General features: G+C 52.7%; 1 protein-coding gene across 2 annotated transcripts; it reads right to left on the reverse strand.

Annotated features, from left to right (window-relative positions):
* Positions 1–678: 678 nt before the first annotated feature.
* Positions 679–13,079, reverse strand: NEK2 (NIMA related kinase 2). 2 transcript variants are annotated; one of them, XM_002717530.6, is made up of 8 exons: positions 12,842–13,079; positions 11,854–12,071; positions 10,703–10,943; positions 7,803–7,885; positions 6,999–7,125; positions 5,935–6,172; positions 3,721–3,846; positions 679–1,451 (listed from the first exon to the last, which is right to left on the reverse strand). In XM_002717530.6, exons 1-8 carry the CDS (start codon positions 12,935–12,937, stop codon positions 1,225–1,227), a joined length of 1,356 nt encoding a protein of 451 aa, XP_002717576.1. In that variant the 5' UTR covers positions 12,938–13,079; the 3' UTR covers positions 679–1,224. The 2 variants fall into 2 exon arrangements, with proteins under 2 accessions (XP_002717576.1, XP_089168273.1); XM_089312147.1 differs by having other exon boundaries at positions 679–1,427; positions 12,842–13,073.
* Between the last annotated feature and the right edge of the window lie 586 nt (positions 13,080–13,665).

The raw sequence follows: 13,665 nt of genomic DNA on the forward strand, positions 1-13,665 counted from the left end.
TGGTCCCCTAGGCATACACCATAAAGGCACCGTCAGTTTCTGATGGTTTGGATAACGTCATCACTTGCCTTTGGTGGGATTACATTACCAATTGTGTAACACATAAAGGAGCTATTTCCTCTTCCTTCTTGAGCTTTCACAATTTGGTCTTATTGTACAAAAGGATTAACACTGCCCACAAAACACCACATGGAAAACGCGATGGACCACAAGGACTGCTAGCGCACACTAAAAGGCAGACGTATTTTTAAAACACTCACCAACGTCCAAACTGAGTTTGCTCCCAGGGGGTGGGGGGGTGTGCCCCAGCAGCTTCCGGCCAGGCCGGGTCCCTGCAGGGGCCGCTGTGGAAGCCGTCGTCGTCGTCGGGGCTGGCTGTCCTGTGCACCGCAGGTGCTGTGTGACACGCCCACTCTGCCCCCCGCACCAGCAGCAACGTCCCCAGTGATGACCATCAGCAGGGTCTCCAGGCCAAACACCCGCAGGAGCAAATCATGCGGTTCAGGACCACTGGCCTCCATGCCCCAGGGAGGCGGCTCGTGGGGAGCCACGCCCACGGAAGAGCAGAGCGGCCTCTTAACATCAGAGTCGCGTTCTCTTCCCTGCTCTACAAGGCCCCTAAGTTACAAACACGCTTCCCTCTATCCTACTGAGATCACAGAATCCAGGAGACAGAAGCAAAACTGAAGGACTCTTTTATTTAGTGGCCAACAGTGGGGGTGAACAGCAGAGAACACACAGAGAACAAAAGGGACCAAAAGAGCAGTCGTCTCAGCCACGAGCTCACAAAGGTAACGGCTCGCACTGCACTGGCACAGTCGGGAGCAGGATGCGCTGGTACAGTGACTGAATTACATTCAATTCAGCTCTCTAAGTTCAAGAACATTCAAAGTCTCACCCTTAAAACTACACACGGCAACTGTTCAGTGCAGCCCGCAGACATTCAAGATGCCCAGGACGTGCCACTCCTGCGTGTGTGTGTTTTCCCCTGAGATCTAGAACGCTACAGCTCACGCTCCTAAGCAGTAGTCACGGCACGCACAGGATTAGACGCCAGGTTTGGAAGGAAGGAAGACACAGCCCAGGCGCTCGTACAGCGGCTGCTGTAGAATAGCACGGCGACTCTGAAGCATCAGGCTCATGACACGCAAAGCCACGGCTCGTGGCCCAAGCACAGCAAGCGGCAGCAGCTGGATGTCCATGGTTAAGGGGCTGGCGCACGGCCTAGCGCATGCCCAGGATCTGTCTGCTCTTGAGCTGGTAGTTTTTCTCAATATCCGACAGGGCCTGAGCCCGCAGCTGGGCGGCGTGCAGCCTCCTCTTCAAGTCCTTGCACTTGGCTTTGGAGGTGAGATGGCTCTCGGGGTCCTCACTCCTCCCGATGTTCTCTTTGCTTTCCCCACTGAAATGAACCTTCTTCTTAATTACTGAGGATGGAAGATCGAGAAGCTCTTTAGAAAGAAAAGGAAAAAGAAAAAGAAAAGAAAAGGGTTGTGAGTTACTTGAATGGGAGCTCCACTCCTGCGAACTCACCACACTTAGCACAGGACGGCCACTCCCAGGGCGCGGCTGGAGGGCCGCGGTCTCTGGGCCGGCAGGAATCCACCGCACTGAAAACCAACCCTGGAGTGTGTCCACATCAAGGAACATGTGTCTACTCTCTCACTGGCAAGGCGGCAAGGCGCAGGGGCCATGGCCACAACATCAGACTTCTGGAAGCCAGTGTGATTTATTGCTATTCTTAAAAACAACGGCCATTCTATGCAAGACGTCACACTCAGAAAGGCATAGCAGCAGAGGCTCCTTTTTTAGAGTTAAGTGTTCAAGAACCCTCAGCTCAAAGCAGTTTAATCCATCAGAAACTTATTTCAAAAAGAGCCTAAGCCAATTCAGCGTGAGAAAGGAAAATCCAGGAGCAGAGCAGTGGAAAAGGAGGCCTGAGCTTTGTATGCGACCCAGACCAATCCCATGCATGTGGACTCGATACACTGCTCCCAGCGTACGGACAGACCAGGTTGGGGGCTGGGGGCGTGCAGGTTCAGAATCCAGAACCTTGTTATTGCTCCTCTGTGTGCCCTTAGAGGAAATGTGTTCAGGTATTTACTGAACTCACAGCATGGGGCATTGGGAGCCAAACAAAGACCCAATCCTAGCAGGAGGAGGCAGCCCATAAACAAATGAATAAGTGCGGAGGGGGAGTGAGTGACAGCGTCACGTGCAGTGGGACAGACGAACTGGGCGGTGGCTGTGGTGACAGAAAAAGCCTCCTACTGAGACTTCTGGGGGAAGATCTGATCAAAGTGAGGCGGTCAGAGGCACGGGCCATCGGGCCATTGGGCTGAGGAGTGCTCCGGGCCGGTCGCACCCACTTCGGGTGTGGGAGTGCTCTAAGAGTTTAGAAAAAGAATTCCTATTTCACAAGGGCTGTCGTTGTGGTGCGGTGGGTTAAGCTGCCACCTGCAGTCCGGCATCCCATATGGGCACCAGTTCAAGCCCCGGCTGCTCCACTTCCCACCCAGCCCCTTGCTAATGGCCTAGGAAAGCAGTATAAGACGGCCCAAGTGTTTGGGCCCCTGCATCCACGTGGGAGACAGGGAGGAAGCTCCTGGTTGGCCCAGCCCTGGCCATTGCAGCCATTTGGGGAGTGAACCAGTGGATGGAAGGTATCTCTTTTCCTGTCTCTCTTCTCTCTCTGTAACTCAGCCTGTCAAACAAATAAATCTTTTTTTAAAAAAATGCATTTCATTAAATAGAAGAATGGGTATTCCGCTAAATGGACAAAGAATGATTTTTAAGAAAAGCTGCCGAGGCTCATGGTGTTGAACTGGACAGACTCGTGATGTCTTCCGCTCGTCTGGATCCTGTAGGCCAAGGGTGGGGTGAGGGTGTTTCCTGCTGTCCTGAGGTCACAGGATCGCCCACTCCTCACGGCCCCAGTGTGCATCTCACGTTCTGAGCGGCTCAGCGCCTTCGGTGCCTTCCAGCCCAGCGGAGTCACAGCTCCCACGGCTCATTTTAAGTACTGGCCGTGATTCACACACAGTGGATCCCACACCTACCACTGCGTCCTATAGGGTGAACCCCCATCCTTATCGAGCTATTTTCACCCTCTGGTCAACTCCTATGCGGGCAGGATGTAAGCAACCCCGGCTGAGGGCCTGCAGCCGCTCCCACGCGGAGGCTCCTCTGTGTTTTACCCCCCTAACCACGAGTCAGTCTAGTCTGGCGTCAGAGGGCAGTGTGGAGTCCAGGAAAGCTGCAATAAATAGTACAAAAACACCCAACTGGCAGGGAACATGCCTTTTAGGCCACCCTTTCTATAAAGCACGAGGTGTGCCAGTGTTAAAACGCCAGGATTTTCACTTGAAAATATAGAGAGACGTAGAGTTTTGAAAATACACCAGAGCAAAACTCTGAAATGCAGTTTTTAAACGTGCTCAAATTTTAAAAATAAATGTCAAACACTAACCACGGGGTCTGATCATGTGAATTCAACCTAAGAGGAAGTCCTACGATTCATTGCCTCAGGTCAATGAACCCAGTCAATAAATCACCATAATAGAATTTTATTTCCATGGATATGCATCAATTCAAGGAAATCCACCTTGAATGTACTTGGGACTCTGTACATTAGGAGGGTTAGCAAAGCCACCTCGGGTGCCACCGGCACACGTCTTCATTGGTAGCACCAGCTCCGGGTTAGGGAGTCGGTTCTCATACCTGGATTGCTCCCCAGAGACAGAAGCCTGCGGTCCTTCAGCCAGCTGTAGTTCTTCACCAGGCTTTCTGCTCGAGCCAGTTTGTCCTCTGCTAGCCTCTCACGGACACAGAGCTCACGTTCCTTCTCTTTAAAAGGGGCATGAAAAAAAAAAAAAAAACACGACAATTCACATTTGGTTGTTTTACTGCTCTTTCTAATCGCTACCTCTAGGTGCCTGGGCCCTGAGTAGCAATGCTTTGAGAGCGATTTCTTAGCAGAGTCCCTGCTCAACCCGATTATGCTAGAGCCTCTGTTCTGATTCGTTGTAGGTTAGCTTGGGTTTTCTTGCAAGGACTTGTTTAAGCCCAACGACGTTAGCTCCAACCCTGGGTCAGGCTGTGTGGGAGCTGACTGAGAGGGTAAACACAAAAACCATGTCTGCTTGTGACTGAAAACAAGCGACAGTTCCTGGCCGGGGCGGCGACAGGACGGTGGGGACAGTGGGGACGGACTCTCCCTCTGCTGGCTGGAGCACGGCACCGAGTGGAAGGGAAGGCAGCAGCAAGCAGCTCTAAACAGAAACGATGGCAACTCCGCTCCCGGCCCAAAATTCAGTGTTCGCGCTTCAGCTGCCGCGGGAGGTTACCGGACACGGGGGCCAATTTTCAGATGACGCCTGTGTTTTTATTTTCATTTTTTGCAGAATTCTTTGGTTGGAGGAGTCAATAAAAAGTCTCTCGGTGAGCAAAGGTTGGATTTAGCCCAGCTCCCGTTCCTCGACGGCACTTCGCCGTTAGCGTCAGGGAGGAAAATGTTAACAAACGCACCGTGTGCTTTACGAGAGCATTTAAGCATTAAAGAGCTTAGAGCCTGCATGGTGCCTAAAGCTGCAGCGGCAGAGTCAGTGAGCCAGGGGGCAGCAGGAGGCGGCCACAGCCCCAGCCCTCGTCTCCTGTGTTCACGGGAAGACTTCCACTGCTGCCGCTGCCTCGCATGGCCCTAAAATCGCACTGGCAGCTCTGGGTGGCACAGACAGACTTGCAGCATCACAGACTAACTGGCACCGTATCAGTCAGCACTCATGGAGCCAGCGCCAACACCCAGCAGGTATTATTTATTAACCTAGGCGATCTCACACCCATATGCCCAACTGCCTCAGGGTAGCTCACTCCTAGGCACTCCCAGGACTTCAGACCCGGAACTGTGTTGGCGTAGACCCTGCACAAGGTAGAAGTCATGGTTTTTATTATGGAAGGCAGCAACTCTGAAAACCTTTTTACTTATGATCTTTTATTGGAAATGCAGAGACAAGAGACAGAGTGCTCATTTGCTGGTTCACTCTCCCAATGGCCACCAACAGCCAGGGCTGGGCCAGGCCAAAGCCAGGAGCCAGAAGCTCCATCTGGGTCTCTCACGTGGGTGGCTGGGATGCAACGTGAGCTCTTACCTGCTGCCTCCCAAAGTGTGCATTACTGGGAAGCTGGACTGCAGAGCGCAGCCGGGACTCGACCCAGGCACTCGACACGGGAGGCGGGCGTCCCGAGTGGCAGTTTAACTGCTGTGTCAAAGGCTTGTCCCAAGGTCTTCTTTCACCATGGAAGAACTTCACAGGGACGGCGCTGTGGCACAGCAGGTTAAGCTGCTGCCTGCGACTACGGCACTCCGTACTGGAGCCCAGTTCAAGTCCTGGCTGCTCTGCTTCTGATCCAACTTCCTGCTCATGCACCCGAAAGGCAGCCCGTGATGGCCCAAGGACACGGGCCCCGGCCACCTAGGTGGGAGATCAGGATGGAGTTCCCGGCTCCTCACTTTGGCCTGGCCCAGTCCTAGCTGTTGCAGCCGTTTGGGCATGAGTTAACCAGCAAGTGGAAGATCCCTCTTTCCCTGTCACTCTGCCTTACAAATAGATTTTTAAAATCTTAAAAAAAAAAAAAAAAAAAAAAAAAACTTTAGGGTATTTATCTTAAAGATAAGAAAAAAATCAACTCTATAGTAAAACAAAATGTGTTAGAACCATCATGGTTAATGCCCCAAAATATAGAACTGGCAGCCGATTTGAGAGAAGCTATCCAAGGCGAAAGCGCCTGCGAGTCTGATGATCTAGTCTGGAACACACAGGAAGGTTCTAGAGAAGCCCCACGCATGTTCCGTTCACGGAAATATCCACGCATATCCAGCGTCCTCGTGCGGGCTCCCCGCCCCGGACCCCCGCCGCCTTCCCGACTTAGACTTACGCTCCAGTCGGTCCTCTCTGGCCTGGAGGGCCCGCTCTCGCTCCTGCAGCTGTAGCTCTTTCAGCCTCAGCTCGCTGAGCCCGGGGCCGGCGCTGAGCCCGGGGCTGGACTCCTGCGACTTTTCCGGCTCTCCCGGTCGCCGCCCTCTTCTCTCAAGAGCTCGTCCTTGCTCTTCGGCAACCAAGTCCGCTATCAAAGCGTCCTGCAGGATCTCTTCCACAGAAGGCCGCTGGTAGTCCTGGGGGCACAGTACTGAGGCTGCAGTCAGAGGGCCCGGCGAGACAGCTACCCCAAGGGAGCCTGACGCGACAAGGGCACGCGCCGCCGAAGCAGAAGAAAGCGCTCCTCTCTGGACAGCTCTTAGCTCAAAGACAAGCTCACTGCCGGTTTTCACCCATGAGCTTCCGGGTCCATGGGGTCACGCAGCTGCAACCCATCCCTTCCCCCTTCGAAGTACCACGGCACACCTCGTGCTGGTGCTTGGTAGCCCTGGGGCAAGCACTGTCCTGGCATCTCCGGGCGAAAGGGCACAGGACGCCCATTCACCAGCCTCCTCCCCCCCCACTCCGCCTGTGTCCTCTGCGACCCTGGGGCACTTTCCCTCCCCCTCACCTCAGCCTCCTTCCTCCATCCCACGTTCAAAGTTTCTCCACGAAATCCGCTTATCCCTGTGGCTTCCCCTCTTCTGCTGTCTCCTCCTGCCCTTCCTCTTCTGCGCTCTCCCCTCTCATCCCGAGCTGGAGGCAGCACAGGAAAGTCCCGTCCCTGGCCCTTCCCCACCACCTGCCTCGGAGAGGGAGGCAAAGCCAGGGGAACCGAGGATCCAGCTCTCTTCTGTTACCTTCCTTGCTGCCAACCACCTGTCAGCGTGCTGAGAGTGGGAGGGAAAACCAGGGCCGTGCAGAGGGGAGAGGGGCAAGGGTGCGCAATGTGCCCGATTGACTGAACCGGCTACATGTAGCTAAGGAAATCCGATCCAGGGTGTTTCATTCTCCATCACTCCACAAGAGACCACAGACCGCAGGATTTGAGACAGAAACAAGGCAAAATCTTAAGACCTTTACCTTCAAATTTAACATCCTCGTGATAATATCATTCAGTTCATCCGAGTAGCGGTACGGAATTCGCCTGAATTTGCCTTCCCTGATCTTCCCAGCTAGTTCTTTCTGGTTGAAAGCTGTAAATGGAGGCCTGGAGTTAAAAAAAAAAAAAAAGTAAAAATGAAAATATATGCTAGGAACCAAATCCAAAGTACAGTTTGTATTTGCATTTCTACCACTAGGATTTTTGCCGATAGCGAGTTTCCCAACCTTGGCACCACCGACACTGGTAGTAACTTAGCTCTTTGCTGTGGATGATCTTCCATGTATTCAAGGGCGTTTTACAGCACCCTTGGCCTACCCCCACGGGTGCCGGTGGCACTCTGGCTGTGACAACCAGAAGTACTGCAGACAATGATGATGCCCCATGGAGGCAGACTGCTTCCCGCAACCCCTGCGAGGGAAGCACGGCTCCACAGAGGAGTTTAGAAGGAGAAGACAGAGACAAAGGAAGCGGGAGAGATCTGCAGCTCCTTCCCCACCCTTACAGTAGCTTCCCGCACCTGCCTGGCCTAGGTGTGCACTCCCGAGCCAAGTGCTGGACTCACAGGCAGCGGCCATGCCGAGGCCCAGCTTCGTGGGGTGTATTTTTAATCCTGCAGTGTTTATGTTGTCTATCTTGTCCATCTACCTCAATTTTAACCCAACGTACAATGCTTTCAGATGAGAAGATACTTTCGCTAGCACAGATTCTCAAAAGGCAGAAGCCATTGCAAGATGAGCTCCAGCATGAGCCTGAGACTAGGAATCCGCCTTCACTGTACTCACATCAGGGCACACAGCTCGTACAGCAGACAGCCCAGGGACCAGATGTCGGACTTCTCATTGTAGGACATGCGATTCATCTGTTCCTAACGGGGAAAAAGTACAGAAGTGCGAGTTCAGAGTTTGGTTTGCTTTGAAACCGACACAATTACTCCTGAGAGTCATCTAACTGAAAACAGAACCTCTGTTTTAGCCTGTACTTTATCTTCCAAATTAGAATATGAAAAAGGCGATGATCTTTCCCAGTACCGTTTGCCATATACAGCTCATTCGCTCATTTCTCTTCACAGATGACCATACTCATGGAAGGTTAAGCATTGGCAAGGTCAAGGGTGACGACGAGTCCTCTGCTGTCTACACTTGAGGCAGCTGTAATCTAGATACTTCATTTTAAAAGAACCAGAGCAAATTCCTGAAGAATCAGAACATGTATCTAGCCTATATTTGACTGGATAGGAACATAAGTCTACTTCATAAATCCCAGAAGTAACTAATATTTTCACTCCCTTGTTTTTTTTTTTTTTAAAGATTTATTTATTTGAAAATCAGAGTTGCAGTGAGACACTGAGAAAGAGAGAGGGAGAGATCTTCCATCCACTGTTCACTCCCCCAGATGGCCTCAATGGCCAGGGCTGGGCCAGGCTGAAGCCAGGAGCCAAGAGCTTCATCCAGGTCTCCCACATGGGTAAGCAGGGGGCCCAAACACTTGGGCCATCTTCCACTGCTCTTCTAGGTCATTGGCAGGGAGCAGCCAGGACAGGAACCGGCGCCCACATGGGAGGCCGTGGCTCTATGTGCCAGCCCCACCATTTCCTCTTTTAATCGCTTGCCTTCTTCCACACTCTCAACAGTCTCGCATAGCTCTTATCTCAGGAGGGGACCAGGGGCAAGTCCCCAAATCTCTGGGTGCCAGGTTCATGTTTGAGAGCGTGATAGGTGAGCCTCACCGCACCTGGGGCAACGGAGGCCAAGCGGAAACTGAATAGCTCTACTGACAGGGCAGGAAGGGCAAGGAACAGAGGTGCAGGCTCCAGGTTTTCCAAGAACCACTTCCGGGTAATTTTCCTTTAGGCAAGAGGCTTTCTACTCCAAATCTGATAGGGGGGGAAAGGACACTGTTCTGGCCATGTCCAATCTCAGTCATAAAATCCTGAATTTTCAGTTTTATACCGTAGTCAGATTCGTTAACACAAGGTATAAAGATCTGGAATATCCTAGAAATGTTTGTGAACTATGAAAACAATCAATAATTACATCTCAATCAATAATTGCATACACAACACATGAGTGCTATCTCTCACTGACTCAGGCTTTTTAAAAAGCCAGCTGACAGGGTGGGCGTTGTGGCAGAGCCGGTTAAGCTGCCACTTGGAAAGCCTGCTTCCCAAGACACAGGGCGGGTTCGAGTCCCAGCTGCCCTGCTTCTGATTCAGCTCCCTGCTAATGCACCTGGGAAGTACCGGAGGACGGCTTAAGTCCTTGAGTTCCTGTCACCCAATGGGAGACCCAGATGGAGCTCCTGGCTTCACCCTGGCCCAGCTCAGCTGTTGCGGCCATGTGGGGAGTGAACCATTGGGCGGAAGAGCTCTCTCTGTCACTCTGCCTTCCAAACAAATCAATCAATCTTTCTTTTAAAAAAGCCATGAGGCAGTATCCAATGATAACCACAAACTGCTCATACCCTGACCTCCATGATTTCATTTTATGAGCTACACGCCAAGGAAATAATCAAAAAGGAAGAACGATTAACTCATGCAAAGATGAGTACAGCCTCGCTCCCTAGACCGGTGAGTGAGTTTGGAAGCCAAACATCCAGCCATTCAGGCAACACAGAAAGAACACACTGGAAAAGTTCACTGTGACGGCGTGCTGCCTGCCGTGAGAGGGGCTGCGTGCCTCCTGAGACTCCTGCACAAGAACCCATCCAGGGCCGGCGCCGGGGCGTAGTAGGCCTGGGAAAGCAGTGGAAGATGGCCTAGATGCTTGGGCTCCTGCACCCACTTGGGAGACCTGGAGGAATCTCCTGGCTTCGGATTGGCCCGACTCTGACCATTGTGGCCATTTGGGGAGTGAACCGGCAGATGGAGGCCCTCTCTCTGTAACTCTGCCTCTCAAATAAATACATAAATTAAAAAAAAAAAAAAAAGAATCCATCCAGAGAGTCTGTTAAAACGCAGATTCCAAGGGCCTCCCCACAGGCCTTGAATTCACTGCATATTTTAGCAAACACGCCAAGTGAGTCTGATTCCAGCATCCAGGACCCACACTTTGGGAAATGTTGCCCTTGAGGGCAGAGACAAAAACCTATTTCATCTTTGTAATTCCAGAGTTTAGCACAGAGCATAAAGTTCCATAAAAGCAGCCGGCGCCGCGGCTCACTAGGCTAATCCTCCACCTGCGGCGCCAGCACACTGGGTTCTAGTCCCGGTCGGGGCGCAGGATTCTGTCTCGGTTGTCCCTCTTCCAGGCCAGCTCTCTGCTGTGGCCAGTGAGCGCAGTGGAGGATGGCCCAACTACTTGGGCCCTGCACCCCATGGGAGACCAGGATAAGTACCTGGCTCCTGCCATCGGATCAGTGCGGTGCGCCGGCCGCAGCGGCCATTGGAGGGTGAACCAACGGCAAAGGAAGACCTTTCTCTCTGTCTCTCTCTCTCTCACTGTCCACTCTGCCTGTCAAAAAAAAAAAAAAAAAGTTCCATAAAAGCTCGAGTTGAACTACTAACCTACAGGAACTTAATGGTCAGGTGGCTCATCGGGAAAAATGTAAACTTCAAAATAAATAACATTATTAATTTTGGGCTATTAGATATTACTAAACAAACAAACCAACAGACTGAATGTCCTTGCGTTTGGACATTTAGCATTCAGATGGTCAAAAAGTCACAAAATTCAGGGGTACTCACAGGAGACATGTAATAAGGTGTCCCAACAAAGGTCTTTGCAAAACTCGTATCGTGGTTTAATATCCTCGCTAGCCCAAAGTCTCCAAGCTTGACGTTTTGCTTGCCATCCAGGAAAACGTTGGCTGGTTTCAGGTCCCGATGCAGCACAGTGTGGCCGCCGTCACTTCGCCGGTGACACTCTTTTAGGGCCAGCGTCAACTGAGTCATCACTCGAAGAACAAAGTCTTCATCTAAGTACTGTCTGAAAGCAAAGCAGTTACACAGCATGGAATTCTGGGATCGTTACAAGGATGGGACGGGATGCAGTGGATTATCTGGCTTTTAATGTGGACGAATGGGGCACGATGTTATATTTTTTAAAGATTTATTGCATAGTGGGTTAAAGCCCCAGCCTGCAGTGCCGGCACCCCACATGGACGTCAGTTCAAATCCTGGCTGCTCCTCTTCCAATCCAGCTTTCTGCTATGGCCTGGGAAGGCAGTGGAAGATGGTCCAAGCCCTTGGGGCTCCGTACCTGTGTGGGAAACCTGGAAAAAACTCCTGGATCCTGGCTTCAGATCAGCTCAGCTCTGGCTGTTGCAGTCATTTGGGGAGTGAACCAGCAGAATGGAAGACCTCTCTCTGGCTCTACCACTTTCTGCAACTCCGTCTTTCAAATAAAGTAATTCTTAAAAAAAAATTTATTTTATTTGAAAGGCAGAGTTACAGAGAGAGAGGAGACAGAGAGAGGTCTTCCATTCCACTGGTTCACTCCCCAAATGGCTACAACAGCCAGGGCTGCGCCAGGCTGAAGCCAGGAGCCAGGAGCTTCCTCCAGGTCTCCCATGTGGGTGTAGAGGCCCAAGGACTTGTGCCATCCTCCTCTTCTTTCCCAGGCACATTAGCAAGGAGCTGGGATCAGAAGTGGAGCAGCAGCCAGGACTCCAACCAGTACCCATATGGGAGGCCGGTAGCGCGGGCGGCGGCTTATCCCATCATGCCACACACTGGCCCCGGGGAAAATGTTATTTTGATGTGAAACCTGGGTGTTGAGCCATGCCAGGAATTTCCTAAAATACCATGGACTCACAAAATACAAGAAGTCTTCCACTATCACAAGATGCTTAACAGAAACGCGAGCAGGCCCACGTCAGCTGCCAGTTCCAGATTACCTCTCCTTGGTTCCCTTGGCAATCACGCTCGCCAGGTCCCCTCCTTCGCAGTACTCCATCACGATGTACAGAGTCGTGTTGGTTCGGTCGATGATGCGGTCATAGTAGCGCACGATGTTCGGATGCTTCAGCTCGCGAAGCAGATTCACTTCAGATACAAGCATCTGCTTCTCAGCCTCTGTCATGGAGCCATAGTCAAGTTCTTTCCAAACTAATATCTGGAACCAGAATGGCCAAGGTCTGAATAAACTTCCCATTCTTTCAAAAAGAATTAAAGCGCCAACATGTGAAGAACTCACCTCCCTTTAAAATATAGCCTACAAAAGCCAAGGTCATTATCATCTAATTTAGTGCAATAAAGGTAGAGTCCTGTGTTGCCATCCTCAACCTTTCTCCAGCTTTTGAGCAGTGAAAGATGCTTTGCAGGTTGGGGGTCGGGGGGAGAGAAGGGGGTGCACTAGGCCTCCCACCTCGCCCCTATGAGCTGTCCGTGGGAGGATGGCAAAGCCCCTGAGCATTGCGACTGGTCACGCTTTCCCAGGGCTCAGCAGCGGGCAGTTTCCCCGGCAACGTCTCCTTCTGTACAAGATCCACCTACACACATCGGGAAACGCCCACCCCCAAATCCGGAGAATTGCTATTATTTAAATGATATGTAAATGTCAGGTTCCCTTGGTCCCAAGAGGGTCAATCTTCTCCACAAACAGCTCAGGGGTCAGCTGCCTGTCACCAAAGGGAAGCCCTTGGCAGGTCAAAGCAGGAGAAAGGGAGGAAAGGGGAGAAGAGGGGACACGATGGGAAAAAAATTATATATATATTTTTCAAAGGACGAAGTCTCCCGCCCCGCAGGACAAGCTGTCAGCGCACGCCTGGAGAGAGGGCTGAACCTTCCCGGCGCCCAACAGCCTCGGGCCCCGCGGATCCCCGGGGCGGCCCCGGGCGGACGAAACCTCCGCCGGGGCGGGGACAGGGAAGGGCCCGCGCTCACCTTGCCGTCGCTCTTCCTCCGGACCTTCTGGCAGCGGCCATAGGAGCCCGTGCCAATGGTGTACAGCACTTCGTAGTCCTCCACCCGGGACGGCATGGCCGAGCCCGTCGCCGGACTCGCGCTCCCCCCGGCAGGTCGCGCCGCGGCCACAGAGCTGAGGCCAGCACCCCGGAGAACCCCCCCAGGCTGCCCCGACCCGCTCCCCGGCCTTCGGCCCGGTTTAACCGTCGCGGGCCCGGATCTCGCAATCTATTGGTGGACGCCGAGGTCTCTTCGTCCCTCTGATTGGCTGAGACGATCACAACACCCTAGGCATCCTGGGAAAAGTGTGTCGCTAGGCAACCGCGTCGGCTTCGCCTTCAGCGTGGACTTCCTTCTAGGGGAGGAGGGGGCGGAGCTAAACCAAAGGAAGGGCTAGGGAAAGAAAACGCGGAAGGCAGGTGGGTCTTAGCAACAATATCCCTCCGGTTGAGATCGCCTAGGTAACCGAGGTTCGGGACCTTTCCAGAGACCCTCAACCAACTGCCTTCTGACCTTTGCACTCTGACCCCTCGCGACTCCTCTGGTACCCTGAATCTGGGCGGGGCCGCGCTGGAGACTGAGTACAAAGGGGAACCGAGCTGTTCTCGGAAGGAGTCACAGCTTCCGCTGCGGCAGGACCGCCCGAAGTCCCCGCGTGGCGTCCACAGCGCCCTGGGGAGCGGGAATTCGCATCCCTGCTGTTTCCCAAGCCCGGGAGGCGGAAACCCCTTGCTTCAGGCCCAACAGCCGAGATCAGACCCATCAGCACAAAAACAGTGGCTGCTCCTGGTGTTGACTTCGGC

Source organism: Oryctolagus cuniculus, chromosome 13 (assembly GCF_051225735.1).
Source record: "Oryctolagus cuniculus isolate XC-2025 breed Fujian yellow rabbit chromosome 13, ASM5122573v1, whole genome shotgun sequence".
Lineage (NCBI taxonomy): Eukaryota > Metazoa > Chordata > Mammalia > Lagomorpha > Leporidae > Oryctolagus > Oryctolagus cuniculus.